Raw genomic sequence first — 27,006 nt, 5'->3', positions numbered from 1 at the left:
ATAAATCAAATAAAGTCAGGTATGATGAGAAACTCAACCAACATATTGCAATGACATGAATGACGATTCTTTTTTAACAATAAATAAACAGCCCCCGCCCCCCTAAAAAAAAAAAAAAAACACCTTTGGCGCATGCGCAGTGCAAATTGACAGCTGGCAGTTCTCAGTCTGAGAATGAATGACGACAAACATCCGCTTGTTTATGTGTGACAGTTTTTCATTTAATGGAGAATATGTTTCTTTCTTATGAGAAGTAAATACAAGCTATAAAGATGTTCAATCGATTTGCCGCGGTTCTACATCAAGCAGTAGAAGCGGTAAGCCCAAAGCATTTGTTACATTTTCTCAATCCTGTGCCGAAGGTTTCAAGGCCCAGTCCCACCTGCTGGTTACTGTGTTGGCCTTTCCATGTGTTTTTATATTACCTTTACCTCTTTACCGCAAATACTGGAAGAATGCTGAGACAGCAGTCGAGCTTCCAGGTCTATCTTCTTGGTCTATCTTCTTGTACTCATACTCTTTAATAATAATTCTCATTATATGCAAGGGAGGCAGAGGGGCAAGAGGTTGCATCTTGACGGGACAATGTACCATGTACAATGTCCCAGGAGTAGGGAGGCCAATGCCCAAATCTAACTTTTTAATTACTAATTTGTTTATACTAAAACTAAGATTAAAAGAAAGCATTTACTTTCACTAAGAAAATCCACCCATCTGCCGACTCCATAGGTTCCATCAAATAGGAGATATCCAGCTGGTTTGTAGCCATTTCCTTCTACGCCTTTCCGTACGTAAGAGCCTTGAAACAATTATATTTCATGTCGCAAAGTTACGTTCATAATTAGACAGGCCCGAGGGACAAAGTTCATGATGAAGTTTAAAACTTCGCGCGAAAGTGCAATCACTCAACAGCGGCTAGCCTTGAATCGGTCGCACACGTACACACCTTCTTCTTCTTAGTTGATCCCTCCACCGACACAGGCAAGCCCCGATGCAGGCTGAAGTCCAGCCATCAATGTGCGAACGATTACATCTTCTACTACTACGAGCCGAAGACGATGGTTCAAAAAAGGAAAGAAATATATATAATTCATTGATATTTACCTTAGATGTGTATTCCAATAATTTGATTTCCTCATGAGTATTCCTTATTATCAACGATCGAGAAGTTACGAGGTCCAATTAAAATCCATCTTGCAGCGAACACAATCATAGCGCACATCCATGCATGCAACGTACGTGTACTAATATTTCTCTCACTCTCTCTCTCTCTCTCTCTCCCTTTCGCTATACGTAACATACACACTCACTAACCATGTATCATATACAACACACACCTTCAAATCATGGCTTTCATTTCAATTCTCAATTGGAGTATAGACTGCTCACGTAGACTTTTTTTTTTACTGAAATATCTTTTTTAACACTTCTCATACATTACTGCACGACACTCGTATCTAGTGCTGTGAGAATAAGGTACTAGGGTCTATAAATAAGACTACGCTTTGGGCACGCTCTGACCGGAGCTCAGATTATGTCGCAATACCCTTTATTTTTGGCGCGAACAATGACGTCACTGTTCACTGTTTTCCTTCTCATTTTGAGATGGATGTAGCTATAGGGCTCAAACCAACGCAAGATTGACAGAAACATCGTACTCTATCTACTTTCGAATGTTCAGTTTGTAAAAATATCTATTTAAAAAGATATAATCTTTTTTCTTTATATTTTCTAGTTGTTAGAAGTGGCAATTGTGAACATCTGAAATGTTGATCTCTATCAAAAGTTCTTTACTCAAAACGGATCCCATATTTTTAGGGTCTACCTTCTGCCAATGAGAAGGTTTTTAGTGAGCAAACCTCTACGCCCTCTAGGATTTTCTTAGTCGGTGGTGCGAGTGCGTCAAGGTCGTCTGCAACCACAATTATTGGATTAAAAAACGTCAAAATCTGCAAGATTGTCAACAAATGGTGAAAGACTGTTACAGATCCGTGATTATAGGTATGTTGTGAAATGTATAATTGTATTTTCTTTTCATATTTTCTTCAATTTTTATTTTTACATCATTTTTTTCCCTTTGCTAATTTTTTGAAGTGGGCGACGAGCGCACAAATCGTAGGTGTAGAAGCCTTACGCCCGGGCATTGGCCTCCCTACCAGGAGCAAAGAAATTGAAAAAATCAGTTCGAGTATTGAGAGATATAACACTGTTCCTTCCAGCAACGATCAAGCCTGGTTTTGAAGGCGTCTATGGTGGGAGCCTGAACTACTTCTTCAGGCAGAGAGTTCCAGTCGTCAATCACTCTGTGACTAAATGTGTTCTTCCTTACATTTGTCCTACACCTCGGCTTTGAAAGCTTGAGACTATGCCCTCTTGTTGGTGTGTCTGCTAGTTGGAAGAAGTGGTCAGGGTTGAGTCTGTCATGCTCATAAATAATCTTGTACACCTGAATCATGTCTCCTCTCCTTCTCCTGTACTCAAGGGATGGCAAGTTTAGGCATTTAAGTCTCTCTATGTAAGGTAGGTGTTTCATTGTGGAGATCATCTTTGTTGCTCTCTTCTGTACTCTCTCCACAGCTTTTGCGTCTGAAATGTACCTTGGCGACCAGATTACATTTCCATACTCAAGGAGGGGGCGCACTAGTCCCTTAAACAGCTTGGGAATGGTGGATGTGTCATGACACTGAAAGGCACATCTGATGCTGATCAGAACCCTGTTGGCCTTGTTGATGGCATACGACACATGGCTGTGGAACTTCAGTTTGTCATCAACAAGTACCCCCAGATCCTTTGTCTCTCCAACTGTACTCAGGGCTGAACTCCCGATTGTGTAGCGCTCCTGACAGTCTCCAGATCCAAGATGTAAAACACAGCATTTTCTTGCGTTAAACTGGAGTTGCCACTTTGAGGACCAGTCTGTCAATGAGCACAGGTCAGCTTGGAGAAGTTTGCGTTGGTCAGGAGTAGAGACGCATGAGAAAGCCTTGGTGTCATCTGCGTAAATTCTTACAGTGGAGTCCAACACCTCAGGAAGATCATTGATGTAGAGAACAAACAGTGTTGGGCCGAGTACGCTGCCCTGGGGCACCCCGCTCTTCACGTTGCACCACTGAGATCTGGCATTATTTACCACCACCCTCTGTGTTCGGCCATGAAGGAAATCAGCAATCCATGTTTTGAAGTTCCCTTGGATCTTGTAAGCATCAAGTTTTGACAACAGTCGTTGGTGGGGCACGCTGTCAAATGCCTTTTGAAAGTCTAAGTAGACAACATCAACATTTTTCCTTGATCTAGCCAGGTAGTCCATTCCTCAAGAGTGTGGAGCAGTTGTGTAACACATGATCTACCTGGGACAAATCCATGCTGAGAATCACTGAAAAGATCATGTGACATCAAATGTTCAACCACCTTATCTCTGATGAGAGATTCCATGATCTTACAGGGGACTGATGTCAGACTTATTGGGCGGTAATTGTTAGCATCCAACTTGCTCCCCTTCTTGTGCACAGGAACAACGTGGCTAATTTTCCATGCTGAGGGAAGCTTGCCCTCTTGAAATGACTTGGTAAAGATGATGGCCAATGGAATACACACTGATGCTGCGGTTTCATGTAAAACACAGGGATGGATACCATCCGGTCCAGCACTTTTGAACTTGGAAAGCAAACTAAGTTTGTGATGTACATCATCTGCAGTAATGACAAGTGCTGATAAGCATTCGGGAGGTTGCCTAGAATCCAGAACTGGTATAGCAGAAGTGTCCTCGTCAGTAAAGGTTGTCTCAAAGAAAGTGTTCAAGATATCTGCTTTCTCTTCATCTGATGTAGCGAAGGTTCCATCTGTCTTTCTGAGGTCAGGTAGCCCACCTCTTGTTTTCAGATTATCTTTGGCATATCTCCAGAATGCTTTTGGATTTTTCTTAACATTCTTTGCAAGATCCCTCTCAAAGTTACTGCGCAGCTCTTTTGTGAAAGATTGGAGTGACTTTGCCAGTCTTCTAGCTCTTGATATGTCTGCTGGGTGCTTGGTAGTTTGGGCTTGTCGCCAAGCACGATGCTTCTGTGCTTGCAGTTTGAGCGCTTGTTTGTTCATCCAACAGTGCTTTTTCTTTCGTCGGCGTGAAGCAGAACGCGGGATACATTTCATCATCTTTTCTATTAATGTTGTGTGAAAGAACAACCAGGCCTGTTCAGTATCCATATCCTTCATAGTCTCTTCCCACTTGACTTCCTCAAGCTCCTCACAAATGTCATCATATCTCCCAATGTTGTATTGAAACTTTGGAGGTCGTCTGTCTGCTTCTGGAGCCGATAAGGTGATAGTAAAACAGAGCCCAAGGTGGTCACTCAGCCCCAGTGGGGGCAACGAAACAATTTCATCAATCAAGAACTCATTATCTGAAAACACCAAATCCAGGGTGCTGTCTCTCTGACCTTCCCTTTGTCTAGTGGGAAAACTGACATGTTGATATAGGAAGCAGTCGGCTACAGTTTCCATGAACTCTTGATCTACCTCACTTCTTCCAGCATAGGACCCCCAATCAATGTGAGGATAATTGAAGTCCCCGGTGATCAGAAGATTTGTTGAGTTCATATTAGAAACCTCAAGCAACAGATTAAGATCAAAATGTATAAAAACGCATTAGTTATGTGCTAGCCCACTCACACGTGTGCCATATTTGGGGTAATGTTATTCAGTGTGTGATATTGACTGTGTTTTGGTGGTTTATTTCTGTCTTTAAGTTTCAGTCAGACTAGGCAAATTCATGCAAAAAAATATAGATCTAGTCTATTCAAAAAATTGACTTGAAAACACATCAGACAATTAGTCTGAACCGAGTCAGGAGCAGATTTGAAGAAATTATATTTTTAAATGTTGTAAAACCAAAGATTTAAGAAGAAAACTGACCAAGTATCTGTACTAAAAATCGTACATGTAAAATTGGTCGTACACATTCGACAGCTGAAAATGACGCGCACGGTTGCGTTACGTGCGTTCTCGAATCCAAAATCATACCTCACACACACACTCTCGCCATACCGCGAATGGTCCGTCGTGGGGAGCTAGCCGGCTGAGAGTTTGCAGCGATACCAACGCAGCTTCGGAGCTCCGCAGCGCCCCATTTTAGCGGGACTCGGAAAGGTTCGTGGTGGGAAGGCAGCAGCCTAGCTTTTTGCCCAAACAACGCTAGACCGGCTGCTGGCAAAATGAAAATAACTACGATCGAGAACATCGTCGGTTTCTTAACTTTTCAGGGAGATAATTCTGAATTCTAATTGAGACTATATAATAAATTAAATTGACAAAGAAACCTCGGTAGAACTCTTATAACTGTACAAAAGCTTGTTTATTTCTTCATTTGACATTTTGTTTTCGACCATTTTTTCGTGCGCGAGTCAATGCAAACTATGTATTACCAAACTTTCAACACGCAAGGAACGGGGAACACTCGCGGACCTCGTATCAAATTCGTTGTAAAAAAAAATTCAAGGGTGATTTTGAAGCAGTGAAGAATATTGGCGATGCAATGCGCAGAAATATACTTGAAAGAAACTTCAAAAATCATACCTGAATTTTCAGAAAATCGTATTTTTATTAGTGTACCTAGATGTGACTTGTTTATAACTCAGATTTTATGAAGATTTGTCGGGAAAAAATGTCAATTTTTTCCGTTTGGTGGTCATTTCTAGGCTAATATTTTAAGAGTTACTTCAGTAATGGTCCCGATGTTTCTTTTATCATACTCGCATGTTATTTCTACATAGATTAAACATAGGATGGTTAAGGGTCAGACCGGATAACATTATAAAAAAGATATATCCTTCCAACCTCCCATATCCAAGTTTTGGGCTGATTATTGCCGACCCACCGCAGCAAGGCCATTCAGATTTTCGTACGCGACCGAAGCGCCCTCTAGTGCCCCATGAATGTGCCTAGTCAGACTTGGTCACAAAGCAAAGTTGTGCAGACTTTGTTTTTGTTTTTATTTTTTTTATTTTGTATTAACTTTTAGACTATTGAAAAAATAAATTATTAGTAAGAGGGCTGGTCCGAAAATGAGGGTCGTACGCATTAAAAAAATTATATCCTTGTAAACGGGCATAAATTGTGTCCTAAAAAATAAGGATCGTTGTTGTTTTTTTCTTCAGTGCTCTGCGGGTGTAGGGACTAGGGTTCCCAGCGCTGGCACTTCGAAAAGCGGATTACGCGAAATTAAATACCCCCAAAAGGGCCCCAGTTCACTGTCTACTTTTAGTTTTATGGGTTGCCCGAGTTTTCCCCGAGGACTTATTGCTCTTAAAGTGAAAGTCTCTCTACAAATTCACATGGCACACACCACACTGCAGTGCGTAATCTTCGTTGTATGAAGTAACATTTACAGAGGAAGAAGAAGAAGAAGAAATGCCTCAAGAAAGTAATCACAGGATGTGTTTTTTGCATCGCCAACGGGTGGATCAGAAATATAAAAAAAAAGTGTCCTCTTGAAGTAAAATAGTGTGAGTTTCGGAGACGGACCTGGGATATTCAGGGAATAATTTTCCTGGTATCGCATCGCAATTTGCTATGCATTTTTGCATGACTGCTATACAAAATATCTTTTGTGTAGCAGTTTTCTTCCATAGAAATGTACAGAATTTCATTTGAAATATTTATCCATCGGCTGAAATTGCTAATCAAAAAATTTGAGGAAAATTATTCCCTGATATTTCTACTGTAGTATGGTGTTGGCAACAAAAACAAAAACAATAAAAAAATTGCCACCACCATACTACTACGGTAGAAATATCCCAGGTCCGTCTCCGAAAACTTACGCTATTAATTAATTATGGCACGGTAAGCGTCGACCGGGATGTTTTTTTTTTTTTAATTAAAAAACAAAACATGGTGTCCGAATATTTGAGTATTCGCCTGTAAGCCTGGGAGTGTACTCAAGTATCTCATTACACGGTTATGCACAGCCTTACTATCCGCTTGTACGAAGACGATTTTTGTTTATGCAGACGATCCTTATTCTCGTACCAGCGCCCCTACTGATTACAGTCTAGTCTATAGTCTAGATTAAATGAGAATTCAGCATAGTCGTAGACAATATTTCATTACATGAGGTCTAACATTAGAAAAGGTATTGACCATTTCGCACCATCTTAAATTTACAGATTTTTACAAATGCGTGACATGGTAAGGGGCAATTCCACGGTAACGGAAGGACACTCAGACAAGATTTTTGAACTTCAGGTTCATACTAAAAGAAATGTTTTATTAGTATGTATTAAACTATGGGGAACAAAATGTGTTTCAGTCAAGTGGAAAGCTTCATCAACTTCACAAAGTTTGGATAAACACTAATTAACTGGAAAAACCATGTCCATTTTTATGTCCTTCCGTTACCGAGATAATTAATATGCACATTCTTAAACTACTTAACTATAATGACATTTTTGGGGGGAGAATTAAAGGCACTTATATAGGTATCATATCTGTACTGTTTCACATCTTATACTAATAAAACAGTTCTTTTAGTATGAACCTGAAGTTCAAAAATCTTGTCTGAGTGTCCTTCCGTTACCGTGGAATTGCCCTAAGGGTATATCAAAATTATAAGATATGGATCAAGTTTTAAAGACTGAATTTGTGTACATCGAGTAAACATGGAAATTCAACGCTCTTGGCGACTAAGAAGTGTACACAATGAATATGAAGCGGCTCATCGCCAGGATTTGACAATATAATATATTAGCTCTGGCTGGAAAAACACTTGAAATGTTGAATATGTTTCCGCGGGAAGATAATCACAGCTGCTAATTTCCAAATTTGTCTGAATTTATGGATAATTTGGTCACCAAAGAACACAATTTTCAAGGTTCTATACACCAGTGGAGGTCATCATTCAGGGGACCTGTTTTTTTTGTTGAAAGAAGCAATCATGACGATTTTTGTGTTTGCATTTAGTTTTTAAGATTATACATAACTTAAATACTCTTGTCTATTTTTTGTCTATTTTCAGATTGCTCCAACGCAGACATTGTTGGAGGATTTTGTTTTTCATTGGAAAGCAATCACACACTACTTCATCAATAACAAAGGTAATTTTAACACAATGTAAATGATATTTTCTCTGTTATAAGATCATTTGCATGATTAAGTGCAATGGAGCCATTTAGTATGGTGTCTGATTTGTTGTACACCCACTTACATGTATTCATATATTCATATTTATTTCATTTCCAACAGAAATGTAAAAAAAGATATAACATTTGATTTCATAAATAATTAATTTTTTCAAGAAATTATACAAATAAACTTTGCACATAATAAAATTATTACAAGAATTTCTTAATTTCTGAGTTTCATTTTGTATTGAATTTTGAAAAAGAATTGACAAGATGCTTTCAAACATGCAAACAAAATAGTAGAAGATTTTGATGTAGGATCATTGGGTATAACTTTTGGAGATTTCTTTACCATATGGCTTTCTATACATGCTTTGATGATAAACCATCGTCAAGTCTAAATGCAAGACACTATGTGAGCTTCATTTTTGGAGTTGATTAATTAACCCTAAGGAGTCAATAATCTTAAAGAGTCGATCGTACAAAATACCCAGAGTGAGTCAAACTATTGCAGGATATTGAAATTGATGGCAAGCAGATTGATTTAACAAAAACATCCATTAAAATAACTATTAAAAATGTGTAGAGTTATGTAGAGTTCATTGAACAACTTCTGGAACAATTTTTTTTTCTCCAGATGACAAGCAACCGGTACAGGACAGCAACATCCCAAATCACCTTGACAACATGCTGGTGATTCTGACCCAAGAAGAGGGTCAGATGGAAGATAACCAAACAGGGCCATGTATGGAGCATCTCCTGCAACACAAGATCCTAGAAACCTTGTGGACTCTAGGAAAGGCTGATGTAAGTTTTATTGAAGGATATCTGTAGCATTTGGGATTTGTTGATGTAAATGCAATCAAATGAGGACTATCTCTGAAAGGGATTCACCCCCTCCCCAGGAGTATGACTACAGATTGCCTAGTAACACCAGCCCCCCGCCCCCCACAAACCACTTACATGAACCAAGATTTGAAGAGATGGAATATATTTGAGGAAGATTTAAATGTGAGTATTTTTTCTACCTTTGATTGATCCAGTGTCCACCAGGTATGAAGCAGATGGTTCTGATGTTCTTCACCAACCTCTTAGGAAGGATCAAGCAGCCTCTCCTACCTCATATCAACGTCTACAAACCTGTTCATGTGAGTACACTCTCTTACCTCATAACAATGTCTACAAACCTGTTCATGTGAGTACACTCTCTTACCTCATATCAATGTCTACAAACCTGTTCATGTGAGTACACTCTCTTACCTCATATCAATGTCTACAAACCTGTTCATGTGAGTACACTCTCCTACCTCATATCAATGTCTACAAACCTGTTCATGTGAGTACACTCTCTTACCTCATATCAATGTCTATAAATCTGTTCATGTGAGTACACTCTCTTACCTCATATCAACGTCTACAAACCTGTTCATGTGAGTACACTCTCCTACCTCATATCAATGTCTACAAACCTGTTCATGTGAGTACACTCTCTTACCTCATATCAATGTCTACAAACCTGTTCATGTGAGTACACTCTCTTACCTCATATCAATGTCTACAAACCTGTTCATGTGAGTACACTCTCTTACCTCATATCAATGTCTACAAACCTGTTCATGTGAGTACACTCTCTTACCTCATATCGATGTCTAAAAACCTGTTCATGTGAGTACACCTGGAGCTAAGTTGAACAAGCACTAAATCTAAGTCAGACAGCACTGTGGAAGTAGTTCCCTGTAGCCCAGAGTATATATGTAGTCATAGTTTTAGTATTGTAGCACAGGAACTAATCAAAGCAATCTGCAGTGTCTTGTTACTCTGCGATTTGCTTTGCACACTCTCCACTCCATTGGGAGAGTGTTTAGACCTTTCGCATGAAGCAAACAAAATAATACAGAATTTAGAGAATGTTTGTAGGCACTGATGCCCAACTGAGCATTATTCAAAGTAATTACATATATAGGAGTGCTCTTGTCTGGTTGAGTGTTGTCTAATTGATGAATTCTAATGTTAAATATTTTCATTATTTTGTTATAATTTTTATTTTGATAGAGATTGGTCAAGGTTTGTGGAGGGACTAGAGCCGGTCCAACCGAGAAGGAAGAGATCCAGTTCCTCTGTGTCGTCTGCTTCAAGCTCAGAGAAGCCCCATATCTGGCAAACTTCTTCCTCGAGGTAGGTTTAACTAAACTCTGATATTGATGCTTTATTATATCTATAGATTATATAAAAACATGACCTCTGTAACCCACTATATCTATTCAATTGATCATTGAAATGTGAAAGAATATGAGAGGACCCTACTCTTACATAAACCCTAGATCATGTAACAATTGTGAATTTTATGATTTTGTCAGTATATAAAAAAAACATGTATTGGAATTTGTGTAATGTTTGCTGACTTTGCTCATGACTTTTGCAATGATTTATAGTGAATGATAGATCATAGAAAAAGAGGGTAATATAAAAAGTGGGGGGAAAAGACAAAAATGTATCAGAGCAGGAAAATAAGATAATATTTTTGGTACCATTTGGAAATATACAGTGTACATGAAACTGAAAGTAGAATTAATGAATTTGAAATTGCTCTCTCATGTGTAGGAATTTTTTATAGTAAATTTGTCACTTCTAATTATAAAGATTTAAAACCATAGCATATATTCAGTTTCTGTGATTTGCGTTGATAAAATAATTCGTTTTGCCATGTACGAGGAGATATAAATGTGAATCTGATTCCAATGTCTATGATTCTGTGGTTAACACTTGTTCTTGTGTGTTATAGGATCCCAGGCAAAGCAGCAGTAGGCAGAGAGGATCTAATAGAACCAAACCAGACCCAAGCCAAGCTGAGTTCAGTGTGGTTGACTCTCTGCTAAAGCTGGTGCAGAGTCCAGTAAGTACCTAATACCTAGTCCTCTGTCAACATTGTACCAGTATGCCATAGGGTATAACAATTTCAAAATAAGAGTAGAGATGGGATTGTGTATTTCCAGGAGAACTTAATGGGCGTAAGGATGAGATAGTTGGGTGTAGGGGGTATTGAATTAGGACTGTAAAGGAATAAAGTTGTCACTTAAACTGTATGATTTTCACTCCAGTTAAAGATTTGTTGATAGTTCCTCCATAGTGTGTGAAATCTGTTTCTTGTTAATGTGCTTTGTACCCTTTCTTGTGATTATTAGATGTCCAAAAGACAATACTATCCAAATTCTTCTGGTTGTAATGAACAGGAAATCACTTGTTTTAATTGACTTTGTACAATTGTTTTCAGTTTATTAGATGTCTCAAAGACAAAAAACTATCCCAACTCTAATGGTTTTGATGGAGATGATTCCTTTTTAGAGATGGGGATTATGTATTTCCAAGAGAACTTAATGGGTGTAAGGATGAGATAGTTGGGTGTATAGGAGGGGGTATTGAATTAGGAAAGTAAAGGAATACAGCTTTCACTTTAAAACTGCATGGTTTTCTCTACAATTAAAGATTTTTTGATAGTTCCTCCGTAGTGCCTGAAATCTATTTCTTGTTAATGTGCTATGTACCTTGTCTTTAGATTATTAGATGTCAAAAAGACAAAACAATCCCAATTTGTAATGAATAGGAAGTCCGTTTTTTTTGTATAACTGTACAATTGTTTTCAGTTTATTAAACATCTAAAAGAAAAGAAAACTATCCCAACCCTCACGGTTGTGATGGAGAGGACTTTTTAAACTCTGTACTCTGTTTTCAGTTAGATGTCAAAAAGACAAAACTGTCACTTTCTAATGATTGTATGTATCACCAGGACTCTAGGATAGCCGTGAAGGCCTGTGAGGGGTTGATGCTGTGTGCTAGTTTACCAGAAAGCCAAGCAGCTCAATGTATGGTGAGAAACACTCAGTTCTGTACTCTACTAGCTGAACGACTCTGCTCACTCTACAACGCACTTCCTCTCTCTATGGATCCTGTGGATATTGAGAGCGTCGAGGCAAAGTGGGGGTAAGTGAAAACAGCCGATGCCAGGTTTAACATTGATTATTTGAAGGGACAAGTAGTTGTAGTTTGTAGTTTCTACTTAAACTTTAGGCAGATTTTGAAACAATTTTTTTCTCTCCAATATATGCATCACAATTTTTTTCTTCAGATCTAAAAATTTTTTTTCATTTATATACAGTTATTTTTCCAAAAAATGGAAAACGTTCCAAAATTGATATTAAAATTGTTAATTTTTTTAATATTTTTTACGAAGAGTACTAGATATATTAAAAACAAATTTTATTATTATTAAACAATGAGATTGTGTTTTATATCACAACAACAGCCTTGATGTGAACAGTGACTCTGATGACACCAATAACTTTGGTGGTAAGCGTCAGTTGATCTCTCTCCTGTCGTGGTTTGACTACTGTGATCAGATCATCAAAGAAGGACATCCCATCATAGGCAAGGCTCTATCAACCCAGGTCAAAGAAAACTTCCTCGTGCCAATCATCGAGCAACTCCTACTCCAGACGTAAGTCATCAGATTTCATTTCAGTTAGTCTTGCTCACAGATTGTGGGATATTTGAAAGAAGTGAATGACTGGTTTATCAAGCATAGTGTTGCGAGCATGTTGTCAGCTTGCTGTTTCTCGTGGTTGAGAGAAGCACTGAAACCTTCCTCATGTTGCTTCTACTTAAAGTGATGAGATTATCACTGGTTTTGTAATCATTTCTTCAAATCTTAGGGTGGCATGTTTGAAGAAAGCCTCCATATTGCTAAGGTGTGCTTCATGCATGGGCGGCTAGCTGAGAAAATTACTTTAAAAATGTTTTTAAATCTATGAAATATATTTAGATGTTTGAATAACAAAATATGAGTTGTATGCAGCGCTGCACATCAACAGGAATCAACTCATATTTGAAGTGGAAAATCTACTTATTCAGTTGCCAAAATGACCCAGACTGTAGTTATTTGTGTATAGATCTCAAATCTAACTGATGATAACTGATTATATTTTTGGTTTTAGACGAACATATAAAGTGTATCTCCTTGGTTTAATCCAGAGATATGACGTTTGGGAAGACTATCATAATATTTTTTATTCAGTCTAACATTTCAGAATTAAAGTTATTTCATAATGTTTGAAAGGCAAGTGGTTGTCATATGTCAATGATCCTCATTTTATTAACTTTCCTTGCATGACATTGACTATTCTGTCCTTAGGTTTAAACCAAAGGTACAGCTGTGGAATCCCTATTAATCATGTTCCTGAATTCAGATGTCTTCAAATTGAGATTTTTCAGGTCCTTTAACATGAGTTGGTAACTTTCTTCATATTTATTTTTGTTTTACTACAATGTTCAGGTCAGAAGTTGGTATTCTAACGAGTACAGCCCACCTGGCTAAGTTTGTCAAGATGACCTCATCTCCTCAGCTCCTGAATGAGTTTGTCTACTTCATCCTCGGTGATAACACGAGCCCAGAGAAACCTGGTGATGCGGATCATAAGATTAGACATAGACTCATTGAGAGATGCGATCATTTATCAGATGAGGCAAGTAATAGTGTAGTTGATAATCTTGAAGACTCTTTTCAGTCCCCAACATGAACACGTGTTAAAATTACCCTCTGAATTCCATAGTTAGATGTATTCCATCTTGAGTTATATTATGACATAGAGGTCAATTTTGAGCAATCCTTCTACCAGATATTGTTATGTGTAAATTATTTATCAAAAACATGTGAACTATAACTAGTTGATTCTTGCTTCAAACTCCAAGTACTTTTAGAAAAATTACATTTCGTTAAGGTATATTTAAAGGTAGGTATGAAAAGTCCAATATTTCTTCTGTTGTATTTCAGATCTGCATCATGTCACTGAAACTTTTCGAAGTACTCCTCCAGAAATCTCACGTCCACATCGTCAATAACTTGGTGCTACGCAATCTCAAGACAAGATCATATTTTGACCGCCACCCTCCCACACCGTCTCCACCTGCTCCTGCATCGCCTCCTCTATCTCCATCTAGCCCTGGATCGCCTCCTCAATCTCCACTTAGCCCTGGATCTCATCTTGAGGCAGACCGGGGGGAGACAGCCGAAGAATCTTTAACAGTAGACAGTGACTTGTTCTTAACAAATGGTCCGACAAGTATCGGTGCTGATGATGGGGAGAACCATATACCGGAGGATGATGAGGAGAACCATATACCGGAGGGTCCGCTGCTGCAAGGGGGAGAAGGGGGAGGAACTCCTCCTGTTAGTGATCAAGAGCCTGATACTACAAACCCTGATTCATTTAGTGACAGTTCTTTAGGGCTAGACACTTCACGTTCAGGTCTACCCAACTCAGTGCCTCAACCAACATCCCTTCTACCCCCGTTATCCGACACACCCAATACAAACAGTGCTATAAGTCTGACCACGCCCTTTGATGCGACTGGAGCTACCCCCAGTCTCATCGGGGTGGTACCCTTGTTGTTAAGTCCCGCTCCTCCACGAGGAGCTCCAACACTTGTGTCTCAGAGCTCGGCTGTAACGAATGTGCCTTCACCGTTAACGCAACTGCTATCATCAACTCCAGACCCGCTGTCGTCGACCATGCTGTTAGGGACATCACCGTCGTTATCTTTGACGTCGCCTAGATCTCTAGGGTCACCACCAGGTTCTCCTACATCTCATGGGGAAGGAGGAGAGGACACAGACCATAATATGCACAGGGTTGTCAGCTGGTAAGTAATCATTTAATTGGATAGCAGCTGATTTAATTTACCTGATATCCAATTACCAACTTACATTCTTAAAAAGTTGGGTATCCATAATTAATGAACAATTTCCTTGATTTCTTTATTTTTTCTCTATTTTTCCATTTAGATGTAGGAATTTATGTAGAACCCCCAAGAACAGAAGAGCATTAGTATGTTATCATTCCAGTATTTGAATTATGATTATTTGCCTACTGCCAAATTGAAGGAAATCTTGATATACTGAAGTAACACTACAGTGAAGTGTTATATATGTTCTTATCATCCAACACTTACAGTGTATAAGTCATTATTCTCCAATCATATTAAAGAGTTTTAATGGTCTCGCCGTCTTCTATTCTCCTTGGGCATAGATGTTGGAGGAATATACATGTAATTCACACGACACACCCCAAACATGTTGACCTATTAGCTACACAATTAATGTTTGTCCTCTTGATACATGATTGTCATCACAGTTTTCTAGGGTTGATACCAGAAGAGAACAAGTCTTCCTATCTGACCGGTGATACGGGGTACGACATGTATCTCAGAGAGGCACATCGAAATGTAAGTTTATCTATAGTTTAAACACATTAACCCTTTGTCCACGGGAATGGAGTGTTACTTGTATTAAGCCTATGGAATTAGAGAATGAGGTATTCATCGAGTTAATTTAGAGAACCACATTGCTCCCGTGTTATGTGTTTGGGAATTAGAGATTTCACTTGTCAGCAGGTTAAACTTTACGAATAATTCTTTTTTCAATTTTACAGATAATTTACATTGAAGCTGACAATGCTACCCTGTAAAAATAAAACAAAAAGCAAATAAATAAATATGTGGCCAATAGCACCTCATAATCTTTAATTTCCATATTATGAATATCATCTATGTCAGTAGTACCTTGGCACTGGTAATACAGAAAGTTTGTGTGGTGATATTCTCATACCTCTAGTATACATAACCTGGTTGCATTGTATTTGATAATAATACTCTTGTGAATCCCTTCTTCTGATTCCTTTATGTATAAGATATATAACTTTAAAAACGATTATGTATTGTCCAAAAATAACTGGGTTTATGAGGTGTTTAAAAGCATCATATTCACAAATGTAGGTGCCTTAAGCATATTATATGATAATTCGGTTTGCTAGAGAGAGCATGTATTTTATTTATCATCAGGTGCAAATTTGCAATACTAGTAATAACTGTAAATTTACCCATTTTAAATTTAATTGTTTCTTATGACAGTTCCGTGAGTGTACAGTGAACAGTCTTCCATATGATTGGCCGAACTACCCGACCCCTCTTGAGCGATGCCCTGAGTCTGACCCCTTCTACGAGGGAGGATTCATCAAGATCCTCTTTGATAAACTCTCCAGGATGCTGGACCAGGTACATGTTACAATTTAAAGCCCCACTGTACTATTTGTAGCTACTTGCTCCCTCTATATATAAAACAATGCCTAATCGGTGCCTGTTGGTGCCCCGTGATCGTCTTTTTCTTATGTTAATTGAGAGCTGAGTTGATCCCTTCTGGCCAAACTAGTACAGATGGCCTTTAAATAAGCCTAACAAGTTCACTTCAAGATATCAGAGTCGAGAATATATTTCCCAAATGTGCATCTTTGTGTTGGCCTTTCTTTCTCTCTTTGAGTTTTTATTAGTAAGTATTTGTAATTGGATTTAAATTTTGCTGGTTCCAACAGCCCTACAATATATTGTCAGTTCAGGGCCAGAAGGGCATTAACTTGTGATCTGACTCTGGTATCAGGGCCCCGTTTTACAAATAGTTGCGATTGATCCAAATCAATCGTAAGTCCTCCAATCAAAGCAAGTTTGCAGTCTCCGATCTCTTATGTACATATTTGCGATTGATATCAACTCTTTTGTAAGACGGGGCCCAGGATTCTGTAATTCCTGAAGTTAACCATCAATTTCAAATAACATTATGTGCAGTGATGGGATCGTCAAAGTAAGATAAAATCTACATAACACTGTAACCATCTGTTATATTTGTTTTTCGAATTTCCATATTTCATTACTAAATTTTAGAACAATCAAAAAAATTGTAGATGTTTAGAGTTTTTAATCGCGCTTGTTAAGTTCAAATGAATAGATGATGGCATCCAAACTGATTTTTTGTTGTTGTTGTAATATCGTAAAACTCTCTAACCTTCTCTCTCTTTTTAATTTTTCCCCTCTACCGATGCAGACATACGAAGTCAACCTCCAAGTGACATCTTTACTGGCCAAGATTGCTCTCTTTCCTCACCCTCACATCCACGAGTATCTCCTAGATCCGTTCTTAAATACAGCTCCAGGATGTAGGAATCTACATAGTGTGTTGCAAAAGGTATGTACCTCAATGAACATCTTGACCAGTATGGTTGTTCTTTCTCTTACATCCAAGAGTTTATCCTAGATCCCTTCTTAACAACAGCTCCAGGATGCAGGAATCTACATAGTGTGTTGCAAAAGGTACGTACCTCAGTGAACATCTTGACCAGTATGGTTGTTCTTTCTCTTACATCCAAGAGTTTATCCTAGATCCCTTCTTAACCATAGCTCCAGGATGTAGGAATCTACATAGTGTGTTGGAAAATGTAAGTACTTCCATGAAAATGCTGACTAGTATGGTTGTTCTTTCCCTCGCACTAGTGAGTATCTCCCAGATTCTTTCTTAACTACAGCTACAGGATGTAGGAATCTACATAGTGTGTTCGAAAAGGTAAGCGCCTCAATAAAATTGTTGACTAGTATGGTTGTTCACATCCATGAGTATCTCCTAGATCCCTTCTTATCCGCCACTCCAGGAGGTCAGAATCTTCAGTATCTTCAAGAAAGTGATTACCTTGATGAAATCTTTGATAATGTCATATGGTTGCAAAGCTGACCTCCTGTTTTCCACAGACAAGGTGTGACAGCTCAACAGATAGAGAAGTGGTCTTAGAACTGGTAGCTTCCTCCTTCAAACCCAAATCAAGGTGTTAGTGTCCGTTGGTAAAGCATTTATCATCAATTGCCAAGGCAAATGGATGATACTTACATGTAACTTTGATAAGCCCACTGGTTGATTATCTACAACTGTATTCTGTCTCTCTTAACAGCTACCGGTAAGTTAAATGAAGATATAAATGTCAACCTTGAACATTAATGGTTTCTCATTTTTTTCTTTGTTTTTTCTTCAATTATTTTCCCATGTTATAGGTTGTGAATGATCTTAGTGTAAGAGTAAGGTCCATCCCTGAGTTTCAGAAGCAGCTGTTCCTGGTCAGGCAGCAGCTCATGGGCATTGTGGAGGAGCAAGACAGGTAAACTTAATTAACATATGCTTAATAATGAGCAAGTAATCACTAATTAGAATAAACAGAGAGAGAGAGATAACCTGTGTTGGGGTCCTTGGAAAATATGTATTAAAAATCACTTTGTATCCAATGGGTGTAATGTCGTGGGAGACTTGTCAAACTTTTAGGAAGAAGAAATGGCATGGCAGGAGAAGAAATAGCAGAAGGAAGAGAAGATGAATACAAAAAAGAGGATTTCAGTGCAATTGCTATTTCTCCAGGTTCGGAGGTTGATTGCAACATCTCTCCATTTCACTCTATCTTCTGCCATTCTGGTGCACTCTTGCAGTTTAGTTCACTCCAGTTCTTGACATTCTCTTCCCAGTTGATTCTAGGTCTCCCTCTCGGTCTACTTCCTTCCACTCTTCCCTCCAACACATCCTTTAAGAGGCTTTGTTGCCTTTTAACATGACCAAAGTATTTGACTTTTCTCTCCTTAACTAATCCTACCAGTGCAATTTGTTTGCACCCTGCCATGTGCAATGTCTCTTTGTTGGTTTTCATTCATTTCCTGGATATTCCAGAAGTTCCACTAATATGTAATATTTGAGAAAGATGTTTGGTAGTTAGCTGTGTATTTCTTGAATTGTTACGATTATTACAAGTTTATCAAGGCTGTTTAGCTGTGGGTGTTCTTTATTTGAAAATAGACAATTAGATCAAGATTATGAAGTTGCTCTAATCATGACATGCAAAAATCCAGATACAGGTTGTGTAATTATATTATATGTTTTGGTGCTATTGGCTGAGAGAGGGCTGGGACATGTAGGCATTCTTGAAGTCAAACTATACAGGTGTTTAAGATATTTGATACAATTTTGACTTATGAACATGTGTGATATATTTATACACAGGAGTGGAGCAAGTGCCATAATGAAGTAAGTGTCAGACCTTGCCTGACATGTACACTATATGTGTATCAACAATATACTGCATCCCTTTGATATATCCATAACCCCACCCCACCCCCACTTTGTGTTTGCCCGTATCCCTCCTCACCCCACCCTCACCTCAAAACCATTTGATATGCATCAAAACATTTTACTAACAACACATTTAATTGACAAATTTAAACTGATATTTATGGGAAAAGTTGCTTAAAATGCTGGAAAATGCTAACATGATCTTTTATATTCTTTCTTTTTATTTGTTTTCATTTATTTCAACAACAACAAAATATGCACATAGACCATCTTTAAATATATTTACGTACATTTATATCTTTTGTATTTATTTCATAAAACATCACACGATTGATAATTGATATTTGTATACATATTGATATGTCAAATATACGTGAAATATGGGGAATGGTTTGTGCCAATGCATTAATACATGTATGCAAAGCCTAAACTATTTTTGTGTTTGTTTGTTTTTGTTTTGTTTTGTTTAATTTGATCTAGACATGGTTAACGAAGAATCTGAAGAGAATCCATCTATAATATCAAACACTAAAATGATCATCTCTTTAATAGAATGACAATCACAAAGATGTAGGAATTATATAAGCCCCTCAACATAGTTCTGGAATTCAAGTTTTATTGTTGATATCTCTCTTGTCAGTATATTATCATACTTGACGTTGAAATCAGTGAAAAGCATGTTTATTCCGCTTGACAACGATGCCCTATTTGTAATGATTATTGTAATCATGGAATGTGCAGTACATCTGAATATGGGAGTCAAGTCAAAAGTGAAATATTGTAAGATGCATTGTTATTGTCAATTGTAAATTCTTTCTTTATTCGTTTGGAGGATGGGTTGTGTTTTGAAGGAATAACAATGCATTTTGCTAGATTTCACTTTTGATGTAACTCCATTCTGATGTACTGCACCTTCCATAATTATATAAACATTATAAATGGGGCATCATTGTAAAGCGGAATAAACAGGCTTTTTTAATCATACCAATGTCAAAGAATATAGTTAAAAAAAGACAACTTTTGAGGATTTTATTTTGTTCCGTTTATAACAGCCCTGCTCATGCATGCATTCAGAGAATAAACTATCTAAAACATGTAGAACTGAGTTAAGTGCAGTGGTATGTAAAGGAATACCCAAAATGCAAGAGGCATAATTTTTTTTTTTTTTTAGTGGGGGGGGGGGGGGGGGAATAGTCTTACTGATCTGAATAACAGTTTAAACATTATTAGCCTAATTAAAGTTGAGATTTGCGTGTATTCTAGCTGTAGGCTAGATCCTGGTATACATGTATATGTAACTTTATTATGCCTCTTTGCAATGATAGTACTTATGATTTCTAACAATCATACCATTTGCATGCCAGGTACTCACTCGCAAGCCACTGCATTTTGCTTAGGAATGTAAGGAGAGATGTTGATTCTGTACTATCGTGATTACTTGAATTAGAATCAATCGTCAATTTTTGTTTTGTTTCATGATTTGCATGTCTGGAGCATGGAGAGTGATCAAGAAAATAGTACTGTCTATAAAGATATATACATGTTAGTTTATTTTGAGGAAATACTAATGAAATATGAAAAAAATTGGAAATCACCTAGTATTGTCAGTACTAAGCACTTATACCATAAGTGAAACTGAAGATGAAAGATAAGTATGTAATAAGGCTTTGCTGATTATGAAATGCTATCTACTTAATTTAGGGAAATCAAATGATGCAACTAATGAACATGTGTATATATTTTACTACTAAAATAAATATGATATATGTCCAAGCATGTACATTTATGAGAAGCTGAAATGATTGAATTAATAACGTGTGCATGCATATATTTACCAAGATTGACAAGAATTAGGTGATCTAATGTTTTGTGTTATAGTATTGATATAGTGCTCATGTTTTATTTGAATCTTGTATGATTTTAATAGCCTTCGTCATCAAATTCAATCAAGAAGGTACTGTACTTGTATCTGAGGCAAGTTCATTATAAATGTTTTGGAGAGATGCAGTTGTGTACTGTTAAGGGACATGAAGATGATTATGTCTTCAGGTTGTCCATTCACCAGTCCGACCATAAATTATAACTTCATTCCTAAGGAAGTTTAAGTACTTTTTAAGTAATTTTGGCCCTTTGTTTTAAAGTAAACAGTCTTTAAAAATCATTTTCCATAGGCCGTATTGCAATTTAGAATATATATACAAGTATATATAATGTTGATATCCTAATAAATGTTAATAAATTCAAGGAATGCAATGGCAAAATGAAACAGGTAAGTTTATTATGATGAATGAAATTGATAGAAACAACATTCCTAGTTCTGTCAATCTACTTTGCTCTTTTTATTGAAGAGGTATTCAACCTTCATCCAGCACAACATAAAGAGCTGTGTGTGGGAAGTGTATATACCTTGTAATACAGCCAAGTTTCTAAAATGAGCTCCGTGTAATATGAAGCCATTACTTGTACACACATACTGGCATACATATTACATGTATAGTTTACATATCTTTATGTGTGTTGATATACATACATGGTATTATTTTGTCCAAGGTTTTCCCCAAGCCTGAATAGAAGTAACCTTTTGGTCTTAAATAGGTTACAGAAGTACGGATGGACTAGGATTTTGGACAAGGGGGGACAATTCTGAAAAGGGGCAATTTTTTGTTTTGTACTTTATTAAAAGAAAATTAAACTGAGTTTCATCCCCATCCCCCCTCCAAATCTACCACTGCAGAAATAATGGCTAACAAGTTGGAATGTTCTCTAGAGCAAGTTCACCTTACTTCATTTTTCACACATATTACATGAGCACAAGCACCTGGATTGGATACAATGATTAGAAATAATCCTAAAACGCAAACAGTTTAATGGCAGTTCAGCGATACACATTGATACAGGTAGGGTTCTTGAGGATGGTTTCGTGTTATGTAAAAAAACAAAAACAGATATGGCTGTGTCATAACCACGTCCCTGTAGGTCAAGAGATGAGACGCATCTGCATCCATAATGAAATCAAAATATCATCAAATATCATCTGTTGATATCTAGAAGGGCATGAACTCTGGGTTAGAGTATATTAGTTACTTCCCTCGTGGCTCACAGCAGACAATGAAGGATAAGTCACAGCAACTATTATTTTCAGTGTCATACCTGAGCATTGCATAAACTTGCCTGGCTGAGAATGGTTCGAGCCAGCACACACCTTGTAAGGTGGGTGTCATGGCACGATTTCAAGTTGACTCTTTCCCCTCTTTGTTTGTGTTCCAGATGCTATGATTTATCTCCCAGGCAATTATTTAACCACCAAGCTCTCTCTCTCACCCTCTCTCTCTCTCCGTCTCTCCTTCTCTCATTCAGCTTGCCGTACATTGATTTATTAGAAGGTGTCATTGTCCTAGAAGAGTTTTGTAAGGAGCTAGCAGCCGTCGCCTTCGTCAAGTTCCACGCAGCAAGTGGGCGATAATCATCTCCTTCAGGCTTAATGGCTGCTCGGCTCGCCCACAGGATTGCAACAAACTGTGGATGAACTTCTTAGTAGGGATGTTGTCGCCATGGTAACAGATGGTGGGCTAGATGATGATCTGAGACACCAGCTCCCGGGATGGTATGCACAAAACGGAATGGAAGAAAGGAAAGTCCAGACCATGAACTCAGGGATGCTTCCTTACCATTGTCAAGGAAAAAGAAGTGTCAGATAACATCTCATTATTTTTTTATTCAATTTCAAAGTTTGCTCAATTCCCAGTTGTTGAAGAAGTGTGCATTTACTTTTGGAAGTCATCTATTAGATTATAGAAGCATACACCTAACCATGTTCTCAATTAAAGATACCTTCAATGTTGTATGTTCAATATAGACATGCCAATGCCAAAGGTTGAATAATTTGAAACTTATTTGACCTGTATCTTGAAAGTTTGGGTGCAATCTGTAACTACCCTTCAGCAAAACACTTTTTGGCGAGTATTGGGGCGTTAATTTGCTTAATACTTTGATGACTGAAACATGTTGTTGTGTATATTTGGAGAATCGTCTCAAGATTCAGATTTAGATATAGAAGAACAACACTGGTAAAGAGTCCTTGCAAAGTTTTTTTTGTTCTTTTGGTTAAATATGCATATCCCAAGCAGGATGTTATTGCAATGATACTGCCCAGACAGTGAAGCTTTAAAATATATCTCTGTCAATGTAAGAAGAGAAGAAATGTGAAAAAATGGTAAACGAAGGCTAGCACTAGCAACGTGGTATACAAGAGGTTATGACATATAGCAACGTCAGGTTCTAGTCATGAAATGACAGGTTTGAAAAACAGTGACAGGTTAGCATTCATTTTCAAGCAAAAATGTAAATTAACTGTAAGTCATGAAATTGTTTGAAAATGCTTCAGTTTATAGCTCAGATTGCACCAGAGAACATCAAGAACCCTACAGGCCAGCCTTCGGGATTTCACACTTCACCCACATCAGTCCATACTCCTTCTAGTATGCAAATTCTAAGTGTTTGATCGTTTGTTTGTGAACAGAACCTATTACAGGTTCAGAAGAAATTTTGTAATTAGGAATGCATGTGTTTGTGTCTGTGGGTATTTGGGTTGGATGCCAAATCGGTCGGATACAAGATTGCAATCAGTATTGGAACTCAATAATCTTTTGCTAATGTTTAAATTATGTAGCTACTCCTGTCTGGCTCGAAAATAGCTTGCCTGGGGAGAAAAATATTGGAACTTAATAACCTTCCACTGTTTAAATTATGTAGCTAATCCCATCTGGTTTGAAATTAGCTTGCCTGGGAAACAAATTATTGAAAAGAAATCTCTGTTGCATTATGTAAACATCCTAAGGACACACCCAAATATAAATATTTTTGTTACCAATAACATTCTCTCAAAATGGCAAGATCATTTATTACTGAGCAAGTTTGTAGCGCTCTTTACTTGAGCCCATGCTATTCAGCAAACATTTATGGTACCCAAGACCTTTACAAAACATCCTGATAATATTAAATGAAATCAAATGATGATTTATTTCCGAAGATTTTGTTAATGATAGCTTTGAGATAGCTCAAGATCGGTTGACATTTTTTAGACCCCTCCCCAGGACGTCGATCAATGACATGTATGTGCCCCCCCCCCCCAAACATCAAACTCTGGCTACGGCCCTGGTTGGAAGAATGAATATCTGTGTGTCCATTCAAGTAGTCTCACCATATTCATCACAAGAACCATTTAAAGGACAAGTTACAGTCATGGCATTCCATTCATTTGAAATTGTGTCGCAATATACCTTTGATCTGTTTAGATAGCAAGGTCATATTGGATGTGTTAAAAGATGACTTTATTATCAGTAAAGACACATTTATCATAGTATGGGCAGAGGAATACTGCCAAGTGGCATTCCTTTTATGAAGTCAATTTACATCATAGATATGTCCCTGGGCCCTATTTCACAAAACTTGTCATCAGTGACAAATGACAGTTTTTTTGTTAAAAGCTAGTGAAATCCTTGCTTCTGATTGGTTATCAGCAGGTTTGTCACTGATTTTTGTCATTTATCATTGAAAAAAGGCATTGTGAAACAGGTCCCTGGTCGTATTAATCCAGATATATATTTCTGGCTTTGGGGGAGGACACCCACACATGCTTTGGTAATGTTTGAGGCTTAGCCGAGCAAGGCAAGATTAGCATAGAGGTGAAACAGAGGTAACTACTGAAATATAGATGAATGCTTAGCATGTTTGTACACTGTAGCAGCCTGTTTGGGTGCAGTATGTTATAGATTAAGGTATGGGGCCCTCTATTACCGGTGGGTTAGTATTATTTTGTTGAATGGGCTTGTATGTGGAAGGAAGACCTCCAAAGATGTGATGTAGCAGGAACATCATGGAGCATACATGTACAGTATGAGTAGGTATTAATCATTTTTTTTAAGGATCAGGTGCTTTGAGCGGAACATTTTAGAGAGTGTTGTGGTATAAGGTGTTATTTGGTGTACATCTTGGAGGATAATGGTGTTATGAGGTGTGCATTATGGAGGATAATGTGGTGTAATGTATGGATCTCAGACAGTAAAGTACCTTAATTTTTTTCCCAGCCAAATTGTTAATAGTTTCTCCAAAGTACTAGCATTTCAAGCTGTGCTTGTGGAAGGAATAAAGTGTCGTAACATACATAGTTTTACTTATGAAAAAGCCAGATTTAACAAAATCAAAGCATATTCACCAGGTTACATTTTTTATTTTATACACCTCCATTCGCTAACTAAGTATTTTGTATGATTCACAGACTCCTTGACAACTTAGAACCCAAATGTGAATGCTGTATATCCAAGTATGTCAAACCCTACACATAAACTCGTAAAATCCTTACAGCTCAATCTAATATTTTTCTAATTATGTTTCTTTTTCATTTGAAATGAGTGATGCACAGAGCAAGGTGTTATTTTATATGAGGAGTTTATAAATAATCATTGTTGGTAATTTAAGTTGTAAACTGAAATGGTAGACTTTTATATTATCATGACAGGTCTTGGATATATTGATGGATATGCTCCTAACCCACTCATTCTGTGATACTACAATGCATGAAGCAATAGTTAACCCTGGGAGTATCGCAGGTGGTTTTCATAACCCACATTCTGATAAATATCTTGTAATACATGAAATTGAAGAAAGCTTGTTTTATATCTTGAAATTGAAGTAGGTTAATCTTAGTAGTTATACAAGTTTGTAGACTGGATGTCTCCATTAAAGCCTTGTTCAGATGTGCATTGGTAAACCACCAGGTTGTCCACAAAAAAAGTTATGATGACTTAAAGAGTAATGCACTTCACATTCTTATCGTATAGAACAGAGCTATAATTGATAAAGAGTGAAAATGCGTAAGACGTTTGATGCACGCAGCTTCCATTCATTCAAAAGTACAGCGTTGTACCGCATCATATATGAACGAGCCTTAAGGGTTTGTTAAAGACGAGTCAGGGTCTGGTGAAGTTGAAGATTAAAAAGTTAGATTTCCTTAATTCATCATATTTTATATACACCTTGAAGGAAAGGACATGTCCCCTAAATGTTTGTTGTGGAATGTCTAATGTCAATATTTGTAATAACTGGTCCCACTGATTGACTTACATGTAGCAATGCAATTGACTACTTAAAGCCTATCTGCACTAGTTTGTCCAGGAGGGATTAGACCCCTCAGCATGGTCACTGGCAGGTGGTGATCTCATCAAATAAGCTCTCAATTAACATAAGAAAAAGGGAACCATGGGGGATCAACATGTACCGCTTAGGCATTGTTTGCTATATAGAGGGCGCAAGTAGCTATAAGTAGTGCGGTGGGGATTTAATATCAGCAGTAACTATTGAACCGAGAGCAAAGTGGCATTGAGCCCTCAGCAGTCCCTAAACTTACATTGTATTAATATGTTAATGATTCGACCTATCAAAGGTGCCCTCAAGAGAAAGGTCTGTGTTTTTCTCATTTATATGGAAATGAAATTATAAACCAGAGATTAGAATTCTCAATTATAGTCAAAGGCAAAAGAGAAAGGGCTTTGAATCAGGACATCAGCAAAGTTAGATCTTCAAGTAATGAACTAATGAACTCTGTCCGTCAATTATAGCTCTTTTTATTTTATAGTTCAGTTTCATTCTCTATGATTAAATCGGCCTGATTCGGGTTGCAAAATTAGGGGAAAGGCAATAAATAGATTTTGATTGTAACAAATGGTGCCTCTGTGAGTCTGTGTTGATGGTGGAGCATCCCACCGCTGACATCCTCATCAGATCAGCCTGGTCTTTTGTGCAGGTCCTTTGAGATTGACACCGTCGTCCATCTTGTGTGACGCAGGGGTATTGTGAGGGATGGGGAATGTGATGGGGTCGGACAGGGCGCGGCAGTCCGTCCCTCCGTTGAATTATGGT

General features: G+C 37.7%; 1 protein-coding gene across 2 annotated transcripts; it reads left to right on the top strand.

Annotated features, from left to right (window-relative positions):
* Positions 1–161: 161 nt before the first annotated feature.
* On the top strand, positions 162–26,805 carry LOC593395 (protein FAM160B1). 2 transcript variants are annotated; one of them, XM_030985311.1, is made up of 16 exons: positions 162–317; positions 8,006–8,084; positions 8,749–8,918; positions 9,155–9,259; positions 10,164–10,286; positions 10,894–11,004; positions 11,896–12,089; positions 12,412–12,603; positions 13,438–13,627; positions 13,936–14,804; positions 15,296–15,386; positions 16,071–16,214; positions 17,035–17,175; positions 18,030–18,133; positions 19,021–19,044; positions 22,447–26,805. In XM_030985311.1, exons 1-16 carry the CDS (start codon positions 273–275, stop codon positions 22,550–22,552), a joined length of 2,688 nt encoding a protein of 895 aa, XP_030841171.1. In that variant the 5' UTR covers positions 162–272; the 3' UTR covers positions 22,553–26,805. The 2 variants fall into 2 exon arrangements, with proteins under 2 accessions (XP_030841171.1, XP_011670555.2); XM_011672253.2 differs by lacking the exon at positions 19,021–19,044.
* Positions 26,806–27,006: the final 201 nt, after the last annotated feature.

The sequence above is a fragment of the Strongylocentrotus purpuratus genome, unplaced genomic scaffold, assembly GCF_000002235.5.
Source record: "Strongylocentrotus purpuratus isolate Spur 01 unplaced genomic scaffold, Spur_5.0 spur5_scaffold_15, whole genome shotgun sequence".
NCBI classification, from domain to species: domain Eukaryota; kingdom Metazoa; phylum Echinodermata; class Echinoidea; order Camarodonta; family Strongylocentrotidae; genus Strongylocentrotus; species Strongylocentrotus purpuratus.
Note: the sequence above shows the minus strand (reverse complement) of the source record. Positions and strands in the feature narration are given on the sequence as shown.